This window comes from Mesoplodon mirus (assembly GCF_964341445.2).
Source record: "Mesoplodon mirus genome assembly, chromosome: 19".
Lineage (NCBI taxonomy): Eukaryota > Metazoa > Chordata > Mammalia > Artiodactyla > Ziphiidae > Mesoplodon > Mesoplodon mirus.
The window spans coordinates 19,571,163-19,588,582 of NC_138995.1; the positions used below are offsets into that span (position 1 = coordinate 19,571,163).

The window sequence follows — 17,420 nt, forward strand, 5'->3', positions numbered from 1 at the left end:
GGGGGCGGGCTTAAGACAACACCCCACCCAGGGGCGTGACCCGATGGCGGACCCCCTCCTGCTCTGCCTGGCCCCACCCCCAGCCATGTCCTCGGGCGCTTGAGGCCGCGGAGATTGACGTGAATCCGCGCGCCTTCGTCTGAGCGTGCGCGCGCCCGAGTGCGTGCGTCACCAGTGTCTGCTCCCGAGGGCTGGGCAGCCGGCGGCCGGGGTTGCGGAGCGGGAACGGCGGCGGCGAGAAGAGGATTGAACAGGTGGGGGCGCGGCACGCGGACGGAATCCCCCCACCCCCGAGAGGCCGAGAAGGCGTTCGATGCGACCCCTCCTCATCTACCAGGGAACCCCGCTCCATTGTCCTCCGGCCCCGCCCTCCATTGGGCACTCCCTTTGCCCCATCCCCCGCCTCTTATTGGCTGGAGGTCACGCCCCTCATCGATCTCCCAGTCCCCATTGGCTCCTCTTCCACGTTATCCTCTCCCGGAGTTTCTTATTGGCGCAGGCCACACCCTCTCATTTATCACCAGACTCCGCCTTCAGCCTGGGCTCCTCCCACAACCATCTTTCATTCAGTCTGCATCTAGAGCTGGCTACTTTGGTCATGGGGGTGAATCAGAACCGTCCCTGCCCTCAGGGAGTTCAGGGTATGATGGGGGGACACGGACCTAGGCTCCAACAGTGACAGCCTAGGATGGTAAAGAAGCCGCCTGGGCACTGGGAACCTCTAAGACGCTGGGAAGGCTTCCCGGAGGAAATGAAGCCTAAACCAAGTCCTGAAGAATGGTTAAGGAGTTTGCCACGGGGAGACATTGGGAGGGCATTCTTGGCAGAAGGACCTGAGACATGAAAGAAACAAGCATATTCTGGTAATTGCAAAGAGGTAGGTCAAATGAAAGAAGTGGAGATGAAAGGGATTAGTACAAGCAGAGGCCCGGAGACCAGTGAGGAATCCAGAAAAGTGTATAGTTAGTTGAGGGGAGGGAAGCCTGAGGCCTGAAATCTTTTCCAGCAGCTTGTCACTAGGCAGAGTGCCGGGAGGAGCGGGAGGGGATCAGAACTAGATGGGGAAGCAAAGTGCAGGGAAGGTATGATTCCAGTTCTGAGAAGGACAAGGGCTCTTGGTTTCATTCCTTTATTAAGCAACTGTTCTGGGGACACAGCTGGGAACACTTAAAAGGAGAAAACAGCTAACGCTCAACTTGTACTGTACTTCAGATGGTGATAACTGCATCATAGGACAATACTGTGGAGAAGGGGAGGTTGTGGTGGAGAGCGTCTAGGGTAGGTTTATTTTATAGAGGGTGTGTTAGGGAGGCTTTTCTAACAAGATATTTGTACAGAAATCTGAGGAAAGTGAGAGTGACCCCTGCAGTTATATGAGGGGAAAGCAGTCCAGACAGGGGACATGTTCAGTTTGAGATACCTGTTAGACGTTCAAGTAAAGATGTTGAATGGAGAACTGGCAACACTAGTCTGAAGCTTATGGAAGAAGTTTGGGCTGACATATTTAAAACCATGAGAGTGGATGAGATCACCTAGGGAGTGAGCATAAACGGAGAAGAGGAGAGAATTCTCCAAGTTCTGGACATTACAGTGTCAAGAGGTCAGAAAGATAGGGATTACCAGCAAGTAAGACCAAGAACAAACAGCCAGTGAGGTGAGAGAACCATGTTCCAGTGTATTTGGGAACCAAGTGGAGAACATGGCCAAGCCAAGATGAAGTCATTAACTTTGTCAAATTCTGCTGGTCAATATGAAGATCATTGGTGACCTTGGTCAGATCAGTTTTGATGGAGAGTGGGGGACAAAAGCCCCCACTTGTAGTGAAATTGAAGAGAACAGGAAAGAAGGGATTGGAGACTTGAGTATAGACGACTTGAGGTGTTGTGTTGCCCTAGGAAACCGCTGGAGGGAGATGCAGTGGAGCTGGAAGCGTGTGGGGCCAAGTGAGGGTTTTGTTTTGTTTTTTTAAGATGGAGAAATAACAACATGTGTTTATACTGATGGGAAGAATCCAGTAGAGAGGAAGAGATTGATGGTGCAGGAGATGTAGGAAAGGAGAGAAATGCTGGACTTATGTCCCTGAGCAGGCAGGAGAATTTGGAGGCTGGAGCCTTCAGTCAGTCTCTGGGGAGAGACTGGGTTGGACTGAGCCCTGGTATAGAGTCAGGGGTGAGTGTCCCGACACTGGCCTTGGATGACCACTAGGAAGATGACTCTAGGGGACAGACCAGGGATTGGCTTGGATTTGCTGCAGTTTCCCTCTGCTCACCAAAAGCTGATTCTAATTTGGATTTGAGCAGATGGCCCAGGGAGAGAGAGCATTCCAGGTGGAGGGACTAGCATAAGCAAGGGGCCTGCAGGCATTCAAACTGACGGAGGCCTAATCCCAATGGGCTGGAGGAAGTGGATGGAGCCAGGTGGGAGGGGCGGGGTGAGACTGAGAAAATGCCATAGGTAGAAGGCAGGTAGAAGGTAGTGAGACCCCCTCACCTGTCATCCTGGCAGCTGAGGCTACACTGTATCAAACTCCCAGTCTGGGTGGGCACTGAGCACAGGGGTTAGAATCATGAATAGGGGCTTAGGCCTTGCTCTCAGAAGCTCACAGTCTAAGGGGATTTGAGTAGCCACCATCTAGCTGGGTGTATGAGACTCTTCCTCTTGCTTTCCCCCAGTCCAGCTTGCTTGGGTGAGCCTGCTGGAGGGGATGGACACTAGGGTGGAGGTTAGAACCTGGCGTCAGGTCCTGGGCCCACCAAAGGCCCAGCAAGGGCAGTGTGGATGGAGCACAGGGCCTGCTGGTCCTCAGGCCACACCCACTCATGCTGGCCTCCACATGCCCTTCTGTGTCTCCAGAAGTCGACCGTGTGGGGAGTTGGAGTGACCCAGCTGGATGTGACCCCCAGGACAGAATGGTGCTGGACTCAGGGGATCAGGTGTATGAGCAGGCACCCCCCAGCCCGCCATCCAGTCCCTCATCCTTGGGCCGTAGGCTGAGGCCCTCAGACCGAGATGGGACAGCACTGTACCCCTGGCCTCGGTCCCTGGCCTTGCCCCTGGCTCTCTCAGTCCGCTCAGCCCTGCGGCCCCGGCCTGTGCTGCAGCCCTTCTCAGAGCTGCACTTGGGCCACCGTGGCCACATGCGTCGCAGTGAGAGCACCTACACCGTAAACAGTATTGGCCGGCGGGGGGGCAGCACCCAGGGTCGGGTGCCACCTGGACGGGGACGGGCCCCAGGTGGGGGCACCCTGCGGCCCGCGGCCTCCCTGCCTCACATTGCTAAGACTCGAAAGGATGCAGGCCGTGGTGCCAGCAAGAGCCCCTGCATGTTGGTGGCTCTGCGGCCAACCAACATGGACTGTGAGCGGGACAAGTTCTTCCAGTCCCATTACACCTACAACCCACAGTTTGAGTACCAGGAGCCCATACCTACGGCTGTGCTGGAGAAGTACTGTGAGGCCTCTGGACAGTTCCTCCATCAGGTCAGTCCAGACTGCCCACCTCACCCTGGCCCTGCCACCTGAGAGGCCTGGCCTGACCTGCCACCGTGGCCCTTTGTGCAGGCAGTTGGCATCATTGAGGCTGTCCTGGAGAAGTTTGGTACCTATGAACACTTTGAGGCTGCGACTGGGGGCCAGCTGCTGACCAAGTGCCAGATCTGGTCCATTGTGCGCAAATACATGCAGAAGGAGGGCTGCGCTGGGGAGGTGAGTTCGCCCTGCCTGCGAGGCCCCTTTTCCACATGCTCCAAACCAGGCTGCTGAGTGGGCAGTGCCAGGCCCAGCTCTACACTGATGGAGCTAGTGACCTCGGGCAAGCCCTGCCCCTGCCCCGGTAAGGTGGGAGCTGGCTCCAAGCAGAGGTGGGGAAGGGTGGGTGTTGTGGCCAAGTGTCCAGCCTGGCTGCCTTGTGGCATCAGTGGGTCCACCTGCACACTGGCCCCTGGGCTGGTGGCCATGGCTCAGGGCTCTGCCGCCTGCAGGTTGTGGTGCAGCTGAGTGAGGACCTGCTGTCCCAGGCAGTGATGATGGTGGAGAACAGCCGACCAACATTGGCCATCAACCTGACTGGAGCCCGCCAGTATTGGTTGGAGGGCATGCTGCGGCACGAGATAGGTCAGGGTGTGGGTAGGCGGGTGGGCGGGTAGGGGTGAGAGGGGGCTGGGACAAGGGGGGGCAGTGAGGGTCTCCAGTAACCCCACCCCCTCTCTTTCTTCCCCTTCCCTCCGGAGGATGGGCCCCTTCCCTTCATGAGCAGCTACCTCCTTCCTCTGGCTCACAGACATAGGCCAGAACATGCCAGCCCACTCTCTGGGCTCACCCTCATTTCTTGTTCCTTCTGGGTATCTTTTCCTCCCTCTACTTCCTCTATGATTTCCCTTGACAGTGGGGCAAGACTGCTGAGGCCCAGACAGGCCAGAGGGAGAGCCCTAAGGGTCCCACAAGCCCAGCCAACATGCCCTCCCCGGTGGGTGGAAGTTCAGATCCTGGGAATGGAATTAGCTGAAGACACACAGAGCTGGGTTTAGGAGGGGATAGGGCCAGGCTGGAAAAACGAGCATGGGACACTAATTACTATTCTTTTCTGTCTGTCCCTCCTCCTCAAGAATCCTGTTGTTCTGGGCAAAAGGTGGTTTTTGCTGGGGACATCAGCATGATATGGGCATGCAGGATGTGGGGCTGGGGTAGTGTGTGAGTTCCTGCACCTCTCTGGGGGCTTAGGGGGCAGTGTGAGTTTGGGAGAGTTTGTGTGTGTGTGTGTGTAGCCCTGGACGGGTGAGGGAGGGTTCATGTATGTGAGACTCTGGATCCTTGGGTGTGAGTTCACCTGAGGAGAGTCTTCATGCTGTCTGGGGTTGGGTGAGTATGAGTTTGGGGTGGAGGGGACTTGTGTAAGAGCCTGAGTTTAGAGGCATGAGGATATGTGAGTCGCCAGCTAGAGGTCCAGCTGGGTGGACCAGGACCCAGGCCGGGCAGGAGGGTCCCTTGGATGCGCGGCCCAGCGCAGCCTCTCCCTCGCCCACCCCACAGGTACCCACTACCTGCGGGGCGTGAACAACGCGCGGCAGCCGTGGCACAGCGCCGAGGGCCGGCTGCAGTATGGGCTGCGGCCAGCGAACCCCACCGAGGAGGGCCTGGCCAGCCTGCACAGTGTGCTGTTCCGCAAGCAGCCCTTCCTGTGGCGCGCCGCGTTGCTCTACTACACCATCCACCGCGCCGCGCACATGTCCTTCCGCCAGCTGTTCCAGGACCTGGCGCGCTACGTGCAGGACGCCGACGTGCGCTGGGAGTACTGCGTGCGTGCCAAGCGCGGCCAGACTGACACCTCGCTGCCCGGTGGGCGCCTGTGCGGTGGGGAGTGTCCTGATCTGTGGCAGCATGCGGGGGGTGCAGGTGGGGCTTTGGGCCTAGGGCTCACGGCCCTCCCGTGTCCACAGGCTGCTTCAGCAAGGATCAGGTGTACCTGGATGGCATCGTGCGCATTCTGCGGCATCGCCAGACCATCGATTTCCCGCTACTGACCTCGCTGGGCAAGGTGAGGGACCACGGGCCTTTAGAGGGCCCAGCCAGCTCTCCCCCTCACTGCAGTATTCCCTGAGCCTCTGATTGGAACTCAACTGAGGACTGGGTGCCAGGCCTCTCTGATGGGGGGAGCGTGGGTGGATGTGAGCACAGGAGGTGAAATGACAGTCTGGCAGCCAATATAGGTGCTTGAGCCAGCCCACAGGTGTGTGTGTAGACACTGCACTTCAAAGGAGGTGAGAGCATTCCAGGCCAAGGGAGCAGTCAGGAAGGCCTGGGGAAGGAGGCTGGAGAAATGGCCAGGGAACAAGTCCTTGGCCCTGGGTATTTGTGCCAGGCTGAGGAAGTCGAATTTCATCCAAAGCAATGGGGAATCCTAGGAGCTTTGAGCAGAAGAGTGGCACAGGTGGTTTGCTTTAGAAGGCTCCCTCTGTCATATGGGAGGAGAGGCCTAGGGAAGGGAGTGCAGGGGGAAAAGGAGGAGGCCTTTCCAATCACTTTTGCAGAATTGATGATGGTCTGGCATAAGCCAGCAGTGGCCATGCAGTTGGAGAGGAAGCGGCAAGCTAGAGAGATCTTCAGAGAGTGGATCTTTTTAACTCAGTGGCCACTCTGAGTGGGAGGGTGACAGATTCCAAGCCCCCACCTGGAATGTGACCTAGGGGACTGTGAGGAGGGTGGGGATGGCATAAGCTGGCACTCAGTAATGCTGGATATGGGGAGTCTGAGGTGCCTGAGGGATATCCCGGGGAAGGTGTTCAGAAGGCAGTTGGATACCTAGGTTTGGAGGTGAGGGGGAAGCTGGACTGGAGACAGGAGTGAGGTTGTAGGACATCGATGATAAAGGAAGGTGTTGAGAGAAAGAGCAAACACCCGGGACTGAGCCTCAGGGTACATAACATTGGGAGTGGATCAGGAGGGGAGAGGGAGGCGTTCCAGGAGCAAAGGGCTATGGGCCATTGCAAGAGAGCTGGGACCAGCTGCCTGAAAGCCAGGGCACCCTGCCTACTCCTGAGGCCCAGCTTTCTTCCTGCAGGTGTCCTATGAGGATGTAGATCACCTTCGACCCCATGGGGTGCTGGACAACACCCGGGTGCCCCACTTCATGCAGGACTTAGCACGCTACCGGCAGCAGCTGGAGCACATCATGACCACCAACCGGCTGGATGAGAAAGAGCTGGGCCGCCTGCTGCCTGATGACTGATACTGGTTGAGGCCTACAGGCAGAGGCCCTGGAAAGAGGGCTCCAGATCAGCCCCCAGAACATGAAGCTGGCTGCTCTGTGCTTCCACAGCCTGCGTGTTTCTTGGGAATGGGGAGGGCAGAAGCATTTCGGGAGGGAGGAGAGGCAACAGCAGAGAGTGTGTGTCCCTTGCTAGCCTCCCTGGACCCTGAAGGCCAACAGCAGCATGTCCGGCAAACTAAATCTGCCCTCCTGTCTCCAGCTGCCTTTTGAGCAGAGGAAAAGCCTGGGGGCAGGAGGGAAGCTGAGAATGGATGGGGATGGGGGCCGTGGCTTGGGAGTAGAAACTTGTTCTTGCATGAGATGGCTTTGGGTGTCTGCATACTCCAGTCTTTTCCTCCCCCACCTGGCCCCTTGGTGCTCCTTCAGCTTTCATACTGTCTACCTCTCACTGGGTCCTGGTGGGGAATCTCCCTTCTTCTGGGGTGATTGCCTGAGCCTGAGGTCCTGGCTTTCACACAGACTCAAGGAGCAGGGATCCTGATAGTAGAGACCCAGCTGGGCTGGGGTGTGCTTTCCAGCATTTTGCCTCTCCCACTGTCATGTATTTATTCCTTATTTATGTGCTCTACTTACTGGGGCTGGGACGCAGCAGCTTCTGAAGGGAACAGGGCTCCTCTGGAAGGCACCGACTGCACGCGCGCGCGCGCGCGCACACACACACACACACACACACACACACACCCCACCCCCCCCACCCCCCCACCCCCCCACCGTGAATCAAGCCAAGAGCTCACCCGGCCCTGCCTTCATCTCCTGCACTGGCCTCTACTGTCCCTGTCTTTGTCCACATGCTCACAGCTGGTCTCTGGCAGAGGTTGGCATAGCCTGGCAGCAGCCACAATCAAGCCTGAGGGGCAGGCCCCTCGTTGTTCCTAGTTCTGAGCCCCTCCTAGACCAGGAGAGGTGCCAAGATGATTGTTGCTTCCAGTTTCACCTCAGACTCAGCTGTGTGAGGTTGACCCTGTCCTACTCCCTTCCTTGGCCTTAGTTTTCCCATCTGAAAACTTGGAAACACAGCTGGAAAGTCCTTATTCATTTAGTCAGTGAGTATGTACAGAGCGCCTTCTGTGTACCAGTTAACTGGTCACAACCCTCACTGAGCTCCCAGTCCCGAGAAAAGCCAGACAATTAAAACAATTACAATGAACTGTGTGGGCTCTGCCTACTTGAGATCCCTTTCTCTTTCTAATCTCACTTCCCAAGGTGGTGAGCTCGAGCCCTCTCTAAGTGGAAAGATGTACCCTTTTCCTGGCTCTTTGTGCCAGGCCTAGGGGCTTTCATGAGGTGGGGCTGGTGATTACACATGTCCCCAAATGGTTCACGAGGATAAAAGGGCTGTGGAGCAGGGCCCAAGGGTCTGGCCCTTGTCCCACTGGGGACCTGGGTCTGGGGTCTCCAGGGGTACAGCTTGGGCTATTGAGGATGGAAAGGGGTTGAGGACTGGGCCGTGGGCATAGGGCTGCCCAGGTCATTGGGACTTAGAGGTACAAATCCACACCCTAGTTCCTGGGCAAAGAGCCAGAATCACAGAGTCCAAGCTGACCCTCCAGAGTTTATTCACTTTCAGTGGTACTGGGACAGATGGAGCCTTCGTGGCATCTGACCCCAGCAGGGCAGGATCCTAGATCCCATCCTGCTAGGGCGAGGAGCGGCCTGTCAGCGTTAAGGCTTTCAGGAATCTAGAGATGACGGAAGGGGTGTGGTCAGTCAGGTGGAGCCCCCCCTCCGCCTCCCAGGCCACGCCCTCCCGCCAGGTTTGGTCGGCCTCACACCTTCAGATTCGTCCCCAGCCTCTAGGTCGGGCTCCGGCTCCAGTTCTGGCTCTGGTTCTGTCCCTGGCTCTGGTTCCGGATCCATTTGGGGTTCCAACTCCGGCTCAGCCCCTTCAGAGGTCTCAGCTTCCAGCTCTGGCTCAGTTTCCTCGAGGGTTCCGGATTGCGCTGCCTCGGAGTCCTCAGGACCCCGGGCCTCATCGCAATCTGAAGCTCTGGGCAGCCAGGGGCATGCGGTCCCTGAGTCAGCTGCCTCAGGAGTCCAGTGGCTTGGGCACGGAGGGTCGTAGCTTCGTTCTCGGTAGCCTGTGGCGGAGGTGGGAGTGTCTCAGGCTCATTTTACCCCTCTGAGGTTTCCTCTGCACACGTGCGGGTCTTTGGGGAAGACCTCAACTCCGTGCTCCCACGCCACGCCCCCTCCTCTGGCCTAGGCCCCGCCCCCCCCGCGCGCTCTCACCCGTGCCCACGTGCTGCCAGTCCCAGGCGGGGTCGGGCGCGCGCACGGTTCGCTGGGCGCAGCTCAGCAGCTCCTGGCAGGCGGCTTCGCCCTTGCTTTGCACCAGCAGCAGCAGGCGGCGTACCCTGCGCTCGGCATCAGGCAGCGCGTCCAACGCCTCGTATTCGGGCCCGGTGAGCACGCCCCGTGCCAGCAGCGCATCCAGCAGCAGCCCCGAGTCCGACTGCAGCGTCTCTACCAGGCGTTTCCGCTCGCGGTCGATCGTCTCTGATGGCCTCTCCTGCGTGTTGCCCATGGTGGGGGCTGCATGGGAGGTGGGGGGAGAGAGGTAGTGGGGGCCGGAGCTCCCCTGACCTTGACCTCTCTCCCAGGGCCCCAGTGAACACCCGTGATTGGGGTCTAAGTTCACCTCGATCTCGGCAGTCAGCGGCCGGCCAGCTCCATAGTGCAGCACAGGATCCGTCCTCCTGCCTCCCTGGCCTCTTCTGTCCCGTCTCCTCAGGCTCCTCCTTCAGTCCATAATTGTTAACTGTGGCTATCCAAGGACCCTTATCTACTCTGACAGCTCTCCCCAAGCATGTCCTCCCTCCTGAGCCCCTGCCACCTGCAGATCCTGCGATAGATTCAGACCCAGTTTATCCAAACTAACTTCTCTTTCCCAGCCTGCTTCCCCAACTTAACAGGCAGAAAGACCTACAACTGATCCTGATACCCCACACCCAGCTTGCAGTCAAGTTCTTCCCAGTCTGTCCATTATCTGTCAACCTCACCACTTACTTAGTCTAGCCTTTCACTTCCATCCTAGACCCTGCAGAGCCCCGAATCCACCCCCCTCCCAGATCCCGAAGTGCTAAGAGCCTCCGCTGCTCCTCTCACCCACTGGAGGAAGTCCAGACCCCTTATCCTGAGGTCCATCCTTCCAGGACAGGCCCTGCCCCTGCACCACCTCACCAGTGCCACCACCATGTTGTAACCCCAAAGTAATCTCATGGTCTCTCCTGGTTCTAATACCTGAGCAGGGATACCTGAATTCTCTTGAGTCTTAGCTCTGACCAAGATCTCCTGACATCACCTGAGGCCAAACTGTCTCCCTGCTGCCCTGGGAATGATTTACAGCCATCATCTTTAACTACCCAGGGCCCAACTCATAAAAGCTACCAGCAAATATTGAATTTTCACTGTTTTCCTCCATAGATCCTCCCATTTTGAGAGGCAGTCTCTCCCAAACAGCAGGTGTTAGGCAGAAATTAATCTGCTTTGTACATTTACTGACAAACAAGGACAATGGCCCATCTCCTCCTGGGTGGCCTGACCCAGGCTGCAAGGCCCCTGGCATTGAGGGCAATTAGGTCAGGCCCTGGACCACTCCCCCTCTCAGCCTATCTCCCCTGGCCTTGGCTTTGTCCACAAAACACCCTCCTGGGTCTCGTCCTCTCTTTGGGGTCCCTCCTTTACCTCCTTACCTGGTTCTAGGTCTAGGATTTGGCCCTAGCCCCCATCCTGCTTCCCAGGTCTCACTACCTGGTGTCATGCTATGCCTCCCTGGTCATTTCACCCCTCCTAGCCATACTGAAGTGTCAGTCCTTCCCCCAGGCTATGAGCAGAGACCAGGACTACTCTTTACCCCTCTCTCTCCCTTCATGTCCCATTAGGGACAAATGCTGCTCCTCCACTTCTCAGTGAGTTATCAGCATCTCCCTCAACCCCTCTATGGTCACCTCATCTCCTATAACAGTCTCTCTGAGTACCGCTCACTCCTATCCCATCACCCCCACAGAACAGTGACTTTGACAACTCTCTGGGGTAGGGCTTTTGTCCCCATTTTACAGATAAGGGGACAGGCTCAGAGCGATCAAGTGGCAGAAGTGGAATCTGACTTGCTCCAGCCTGAACTACAAGGTCTCCTGCCAAGCAAAATGTCAGCCGTAACTACCTGTCCCCCCCACCCCCACAGCTTATCAGAGAGAATCCAGACTATCTGTTCACTTCCCACCCCCTGGACAGCCAGGCTTTCCCCCACTTCCCTCCACCACTCAATACTGGCACTTCCCAAACTTTGTCGATGCTGTTGCCTAGGCCTGGAATGCCCTTTCCTCCCCCCATGCTGTGGATCCATCCTCCAAGACTTAAATGTCCCCTCATCCACCCCAATGCCTGAGTGTCCCACAAGCAGACTGGTTCCTCCTCCTCTGTACCCCAGTGAACAACATATACCCTCACCACTAGGCTGACATCACTGCACTGTGTACTGTGGATCCTCAGCCCTCTTCACTTGAGGCTTCCAAAGCCTGTACCCCAAATCGAGTGCAGGAAGCGAGGGAGGACAGAACCCATCTGTACAGGTGCAGAGGGAGGGGGAAGATTAGACTGGCCCCTCCTTCTCTCTCACGCCTCCCCAAGTTCTTTTCATGTTAGCCTCCTCCTTCCGTTACCCCGAGTCCTGTCCTCTGTCCTGTCTGGGGTGCAGAGACCCCAGCTGGTCCGGGTCCTCTCCCTGAAACTCAATGCTCAGAAGTGAATACCGAAGTTATCTCCTTCAGTGGTCACAGCCCAGATCCTTCCCGGCGCACCAGGCAGCTCCAGTTACGAGGCGTGGAGGGGGTCTCTGCCGCCCTCCCCACCTCGCTCCCCGAGCGTCCTTTTGCTAGGGGGCGAAGGTGGTGGAAAACTGCGGGAGCCTTTGCGCACGTGCGAACCCTTAACTCCCCTCCACCCAGCCCCGGAGCTAGAGTCCGGCCGAGGGGCGGGGCTCACAGACCTCCTTCGGGCGCGGCTGGTTTTGGTGGGGCGCGGATTTTGCCCAAACTCGGTTTCTCTTCCCTACCGCAGCCGGGGGTCGGGGCGGGGGGGCTCCCGGTCCGTGCGCTCCCGGCGGCCCCACTCACGGGTCGAGCCTCGGCGGGGCAGGAGATGACGAGGCAGAAAGGGCCGTTCGGGGTGGAGATGGAAGCAGCAGCTGCGGCGGGGGGCGGGACGGCCAGGGCTGCCGGGAACCGGGAGGGGGTGGGGAAAGGGGGCCGTTCTTCCCGGGACGCGGGGAGGCAGGCCGCAGAGGCCGCGTACCGCCTGGGCTCGTACACGTAGTCTGCTTTCCCTCTTCACCCCGGGCGCGCCGGATGAGTCAGGGAGGGAACAGTTAAGCCCGCGGCCCCAAGTACCCCGGCAATTCCCAGGCGTTTTACACCTATCCTCTCGTCGACCCATCTCTGCCTGTCACAGACAAGGCTCAGAGAGGACCAGCTTACCCAGGCTCACAGCACGGATGCACTGCAGTGCTGGGTGTGACCCCCAAAGCCCCCGCTTCCCGGAGGTCGCAGTGGCCACGCGCCAGCCCTGGATTCGGACCCGGAGGATGGGGCCTAAGCAGGAGAACTAGGGGCAGGCTCCCCAAGCACCTCCACCCTTCAAGGGTTCCTCGATTAAAGATTAAAGCCCTAGGATCTGGACGCTGCTACGAATGCCAAGTCGCCCACCACCCATGACTTCTGTGCTCCATGGTCGGTAGAGAAGAGACCAGAAACACAGAAAAAAACGCAGTTTTATGCAGGGCTCGGTATTGGAGAGGGGCTGCCAAAGTAGGAGGGGCTTCACTCAGCCTCCAGCAGGGGCTCAAGGAAGCCGAGCCGGGAGTGCTGCCGGCCAGCCCGCCCCTCAGCCAGGCTGGTTTTAGAGTGGAGAGGGCTCTCAGGGGGAGGGATTGGCCCCTGGGCCCAGGTAGGAGGCGCGGCTCTCAGGGGTGCTGTAAATGGTTAAAGCTCCCGGCAGGCTAAGGGCTGGGCCTCCCAAAGCGGCTTGGACATCCAGCAGGAGTGGTGCCCCCAGCATGGAGTCCTTCCCTAGGAGGAGTGGGGCTGTGCTCAGCGGGGAGAAACGGTCGCCTCCTTTCTTAGGGAAGGAGAGCCTCACTCGCCTTGCCCTCCAGTCAGTTAGGATGAAACATCCACTCTCAACCTCCCCACTCTCTTCCAGTGGCTCAAGGAGCTTAAGCAGTACTCTGCAGAGCAGCCTGACTCGGGGGATTTCCCTCCAAAACACCAACTGCCCAGCCCACACAATCGTGGTAGCTCAGGCCCCTTAGAGCCTCCCCCAGGTCCTGAGTCACCACAATTATTACCTGGCCCTGGAGAATTTAACCCCTTGACCGCCAGCTCAGTCTCACCCTTCTCTGGAACCAAGGGCTGCAACTGCATAAGAGAACCCCAGGAAGCAGCTGGGGAGGGGGGCTGGGGCTTTGGCTGAGGGAGAACAGCTGCGGACTAAAGGGCTTGGCTGAACAACCCTGAACCCCCCTGCCCTCCCCACCCCCGTCTTACCAGGGACAGCTCCATGTCTAAGTCCATGAGAGTCCACTCCCGCCCTTGGAGGCTGGTGCCCAGCACCTAGGGGGAGCTCTGGGTCAGTGGTGTCCTCCCCAGGCTGCACAAACAGCTGGACCCCACCAAGCCCCATGCCCCTGCCCTGCTGAAGGTGTACTCACATCTAGGGGCCCTGCAGGCTCCACACTTTCAGGGGGGCCCCGAAGCAGTATTGGAGGCAACAGACTCTCCGGGCTCCGGGCTCCTCTCTCCAGGTCCAGAGGCCCCCTGTGCACGGAAAACTGCCGTTGGCCTGCAGTGCCCAACCTCACCCCCCATTAGGTTCCCAAGGAACCTGAATACATCAGGATCTAAATCTGACAACATATAGAAAATGCTGGAAGAGGATCCCCACACACACACATAGAGGGGCACACAGAGAGTGCCTCCGCCTCCTGCTTTTCGCCTGAGGTTTGGGTTGTGTCCCCTCCCTATGCAATTATCAATACCAGTGGTTCTTAAACTGTTGTGTACTTTAACAGTCTTTACAAGCACCCCAGTGGTTGCATTTAAAATGCAGATTCCTGAGCCCTACCACTGACATGTTTCCACTTTCTAGGGTCCTCTGAAGCTGGTACTCCTTAGAGCAGCTCTGAGAAATCAGGTGAGACCGTGGTGCCCAACGGACGCCCCCCCCCCCACCAAGCCAGCCACCAAGGGACAGAGAAGGCTGGGAAGTCTGGGGGCTAGTTAGTGCTGATCTAGCTGCAGAAGTGGCCCACAGGGCTTACAGTCAAAAATGGTCTCTCTGCTCACCTGTCAGGAACCTCCCTGGGGCCTCTTTGTTCAGGCTGCTGGGCACTCCTGGGGCCCTCGGGGCTGAGGCTCCCTTTCCCTTCCAGGATGGCCTGCACCACAGCCACAGGCAGCGGCGGGGGTGCTGTCACGCAGAAGTCACACTCGTTTGGGGCCAGGGCCAGCCCGGCCTCGCCTTCCCCCCCTGGGCTGGCTGGCTCTTCTTTGAGCAGTGCCAGGCCCTTCTCCCTGCACCAGAGAAAAGCTTCAGCCAGACCCTGGCACTGACCTCTCCCCCATCCCCACAGCCATCTGGGCTGCCAGGCCCTCAGCCACAGGCTCCCCAGAGGGCAGCGCCTGTCCCTCTTACCTCCTGCCACCACTGGAGGGAGAAAGCCTGGTTGCTTCAGGGGATGGAGAGTCTTCCGGAATGTCAGAGATGATGGGGCCCCTGGCCCTGTGAGGGCTGCTGAGGCCCAGGGTGGTCTCTGGGAGAGGCTGTAAGTAGAAGATGAGGCCCAGCCCTTCACCTCAAGCCACAGGGTGAGCCAGAACCCAACCAGTACCACATGGGCTAGATCTAAGGGGGAAGGTTTGAGGGAGGAGGCTGGGCCCATGCTGGGGAGCCTGGGTCTGGTGGGAGGGAATGCTGGCCTCCATCTTCTCTTCTTTTTGGGGAATGCGGAAAGGGAACAGGCTCTCCATAAACCGAGCTGTGCTCTAGGGAAGAGAGGAGAAGCAAAAACCTACCGACTGGATAAAGTAGGGGTCCTGCAGGAGGGCACCAGGTAGGGGGCAGGCGTTGAATTTGGCTGGTGTTGGGCACCCCTCATCCAGCATCAGGGACCTGTGCAGGGTGGCCAGGGCACAGGCAGGGGGCTGGGTAGGTTCATCTCCCATGCCCCTCAGCCTGCACCACCTCCCTCCCACAGGCCCCAGCAGCCAAGTCAGCAGAGCTGAGGCCTGTTGCCAGGGCATCAGTCACATGCTGGAGGCAGAAGGGGCTCCCCCCAGAGATGGGGGCCCTTTGGGGGTAGAGAGGGGAGGGAGGGAGTATGGTTTGAGACCCAGACCCTCTGCTGTTGGGATGCTTTGGGGTGAGGGGTAAGGGGATGATGGGGTGGAAATATGGGGTTAAGGTCCTGGACTGGTGAGAGTGGGGGTTTTGGTGGTAGAGATGGGGGTAGAGGGGGAAAGACCTGGAAGGGGGCCCTTGGGGGCATGGCCATTGGGTGAGGAAGACTGTAATGCAGGGGAAAAGAATGAGGATTCCAGATGAAGGGGCTTCTGGAGGAGAAGGAGTCCTGCCTGGGCTTCTGTGAGGGTCCTGGAAGGGGTGGGGGCGTCCCTGGGTTTCTCACTCACAGCTTTCTCTTAGTTCCTGCGCTGCTGGACCCCGCCTGAAGTGGCCCAAAGAGGCACTGGATCAGCTGAAGAGAAAGCAAAGGGTTAACTCATACTTTGGACCTTGGCCCCCACCCTAACGAGGCACTCCAGGTGGCTTCCAGGACTGGGGGGGGGGAGGGTGGTACGTTCAGGAGTGAGAGAGAGAAGTGGGGTGGGGGGAGAGGAACACCTTGCCAATGACCCGGTGCTGCTGACCGTGGCTCTGCCGCAGTGTCACCACCTCCCTCCACAAGATCTCGTTCTGCCTGGGGGAAAGGCGTGGGAGGGTGCTGAGGCATCTGAGAGTTCGCCCGGTCACCACCCCCCACAGAATGGCAGGCCTGAACCCGCGCCCACTCGGATGATCATCCTTCCATAGACAACAGACTTCCTCAGCTCGGCCCATTGGTCTTGATGGAGGCGCCAAGGCACGAGAGAGGAAGCAGCTGCCCAGAAACGCCTGGAAGCCAGTGCCCCCTCGCCCAGACCCCCCCTCCCCTCCCCATCCTCCTCCGCCCCCTCCCCCGCACTGCCTGAGCTCCCGCAGCCGCGCCTCGGTGCTCTCCTGCACTCCCCGAAAAGCCTGCACCTCGCCCAGAAGCCGGCCCAGGTCCTCAGGGCGCCAGCGGCCGTCGTCGCCGCGCAGCGCAGGCACCTGCAGGTGGGAGGCACCCTCAAGTCAGAGTCGCAGGAAACAGCTGTCCCACCTCCACCCGGGTTTGCTGGTTCCTGCAGGCCGCCCCCACCTTACGCCGCACGCGTTCCAGTAATTGCTCTCGGCCGCGCACGAAGCTTGGGTGCTGGAACTCGACGTGGTCCCGTTCCGGCCTCAGCAGGCCACCCTGCTCGATGCTCACCACCTTCCGAAAACCGTCTAGGGAGTAGGGCGTGGGGGCGTAAATTGCCCCGTCCCCCCGCACCAAGTCACCCACGCCCGCGTCCCGCCCGGCCCTAGGGACTCACACATGTTGAGTTGCCGCACAAAGCTCGCCATGTTGCTGTGCTTGAAGTACTGGGGCAGCACTTCCTTGGCAAAGCGGCTCTGGTCGCTGACGAGGAAACTGGTCCCGCTCTGTAGAGAACGCCGCCCGCCCACCCACCGTGCGGGCGGAAAACAGACGACACCGTGAGCGGTGCCCGCCCACGGCCAAGCCAGCGCTCTGGCGCGCGCGCGCATACACACTCGCACTCACTCTAGGGACCGAGGCTGCCATTCGTGGGGACGTGGGACGAGGCCAGGCCAGAACCAGCTCTGGCCTAGCCTGGGGCGACCACAATCTCTATCCCAGCCCACCCAGACCCCGTACTCGGTTCTCTGAAAGGAAGAGCAGAGGCCAAACCTGGGTTCCAGCCCCGGACGGCTCCCAGACCCGCGATGTGACTCTGGGCTAGAACCAGGCCCAGCCCTTCCCTTCTCCTGGCCTCTGTGTTCCAATCTGTCTGATGGGCAGGGTGGGAACTAAATGACCTGGAAGATCCTTGGGGTTCTAGGTCTCCTCCAGAAGGCTCCTACCCTTTCCTCTGCCCGGAGGAAGTCGCCTCACCTCCATCTCGAATACCCCCTCCAAGCCGTCGCATACCCTGGACGGCTGAATCAAGGGACCCTCAACCCCGTCCCAGGCAGGGATTGGGTGAGCGTGGACGTTCACTGACGTGGAGGAATCCCGGGGACCACTGAGGAAGTCGAAAGGCCCCAGCCCTCACCGGGCTCCAGCGGATCAGGTGGTCGGTGCCCGGGTCGCCCACCAGCGCCCATAGCTTGCCAAGGAAGGCTGGCACGGGGCTAGGGCCCGGCTCCGTGGGCAGCGCGGCTGGCGCTTCCTGCATGGCGCAGTCCCGGCCCCGTTTAACGCTTGGGCCCGGCCGCCGCGGGCTTGTCAAAGCCGCGGAAAGTGCTGCGTTTGCCGCCCGCTCCGCCCTACTCCGCCTCCCGGCGCCGGGTCAGGTGGG

The 17,420-nt window shown here is 59.2% G+C and overlaps 2 protein-coding genes across 9 annotated transcripts; one reads left to right on the forward strand and one right to left on the reverse strand.

Moving 5' to 3' along the window:
• Positions 1-169: 169 nt before the first annotated feature.
• Positions 170-8,262, forward strand: MATCAP1 (microtubule associated tyrosine carboxypeptidase 1). Of its 2 annotated transcripts, none has more exons than XM_082607357.1 (7): positions 170-254; positions 2,854-3,479; positions 3,561-3,704; positions 3,980-4,112; positions 5,028-5,333; positions 5,435-5,532; positions 6,556-8,262. In XM_082607357.1, exons 2-7 carry the CDS (start codon positions 2,910-2,912, stop codon positions 6,721-6,723), a joined length of 1,419 nt encoding a protein of 472 aa, XP_082463483.1. In that variant the 5' UTR covers positions 170-254; positions 2,854-2,909; the 3' UTR covers positions 6,724-8,262. The 2 variants fall into 2 exon arrangements, with proteins under 2 accessions (XP_082463483.1, XP_082463484.1); XM_082607358.1 differs by having other exon boundaries at positions 5,028-5,293; positions 6,556-6,639.
• A 35-nt stretch (positions 8,263-8,297) lies between these two features.
• Positions 8,298-17,343, reverse strand: LOC309795196 (heat shock factor protein 4). Of its 7 annotated transcripts, XM_082607336.1 has the most exons (16): positions 17,175-17,315; positions 16,434-16,542; positions 16,217-16,344; positions 16,001-16,125; positions 15,661-15,736; positions 15,450-15,514; positions 14,835-14,931; positions 14,455-14,582; positions 14,106-14,333; positions 13,472-13,577; positions 13,308-13,373; positions 13,109-13,178; positions 11,753-11,977; positions 8,995-9,297; positions 8,538-8,843; positions 8,298-8,444 (listed from the first exon to the last, which is right to left on the reverse strand). In XM_082607336.1, the coding sequence occupies exons 1-16, from the start codon at positions 17,295-17,297 to the stop codon at positions 8,437-8,439; spliced, it is 2,163 nt and encodes a 720-aa protein (XP_082463462.1). In that variant the 5' UTR covers positions 17,298-17,315; the 3' UTR covers positions 8,298-8,436. The 7 variants fall into 7 exon arrangements, with proteins under 7 accessions (XP_082463462.1, XP_082463465.1, XP_082463466.1 ...); XM_082607337.1 differs by lacking the exons at positions 8,298-8,444; positions 8,538-8,843; positions 8,995-9,297; positions 11,753-11,977 and adding an exon at positions 12,515-12,830 and having other exon boundaries at positions 17,175-17,343; XM_082607341.1 differs by lacking the exons at positions 8,298-8,444; positions 8,538-8,843; positions 8,995-9,297; positions 11,753-11,977 and adding an exon at positions 12,515-12,830 and having other exon boundaries at positions 14,106-14,229; positions 14,455-14,596; positions 17,175-17,343.
• Between the last annotated feature and the right edge of the window lie 77 nt (positions 17,344-17,420).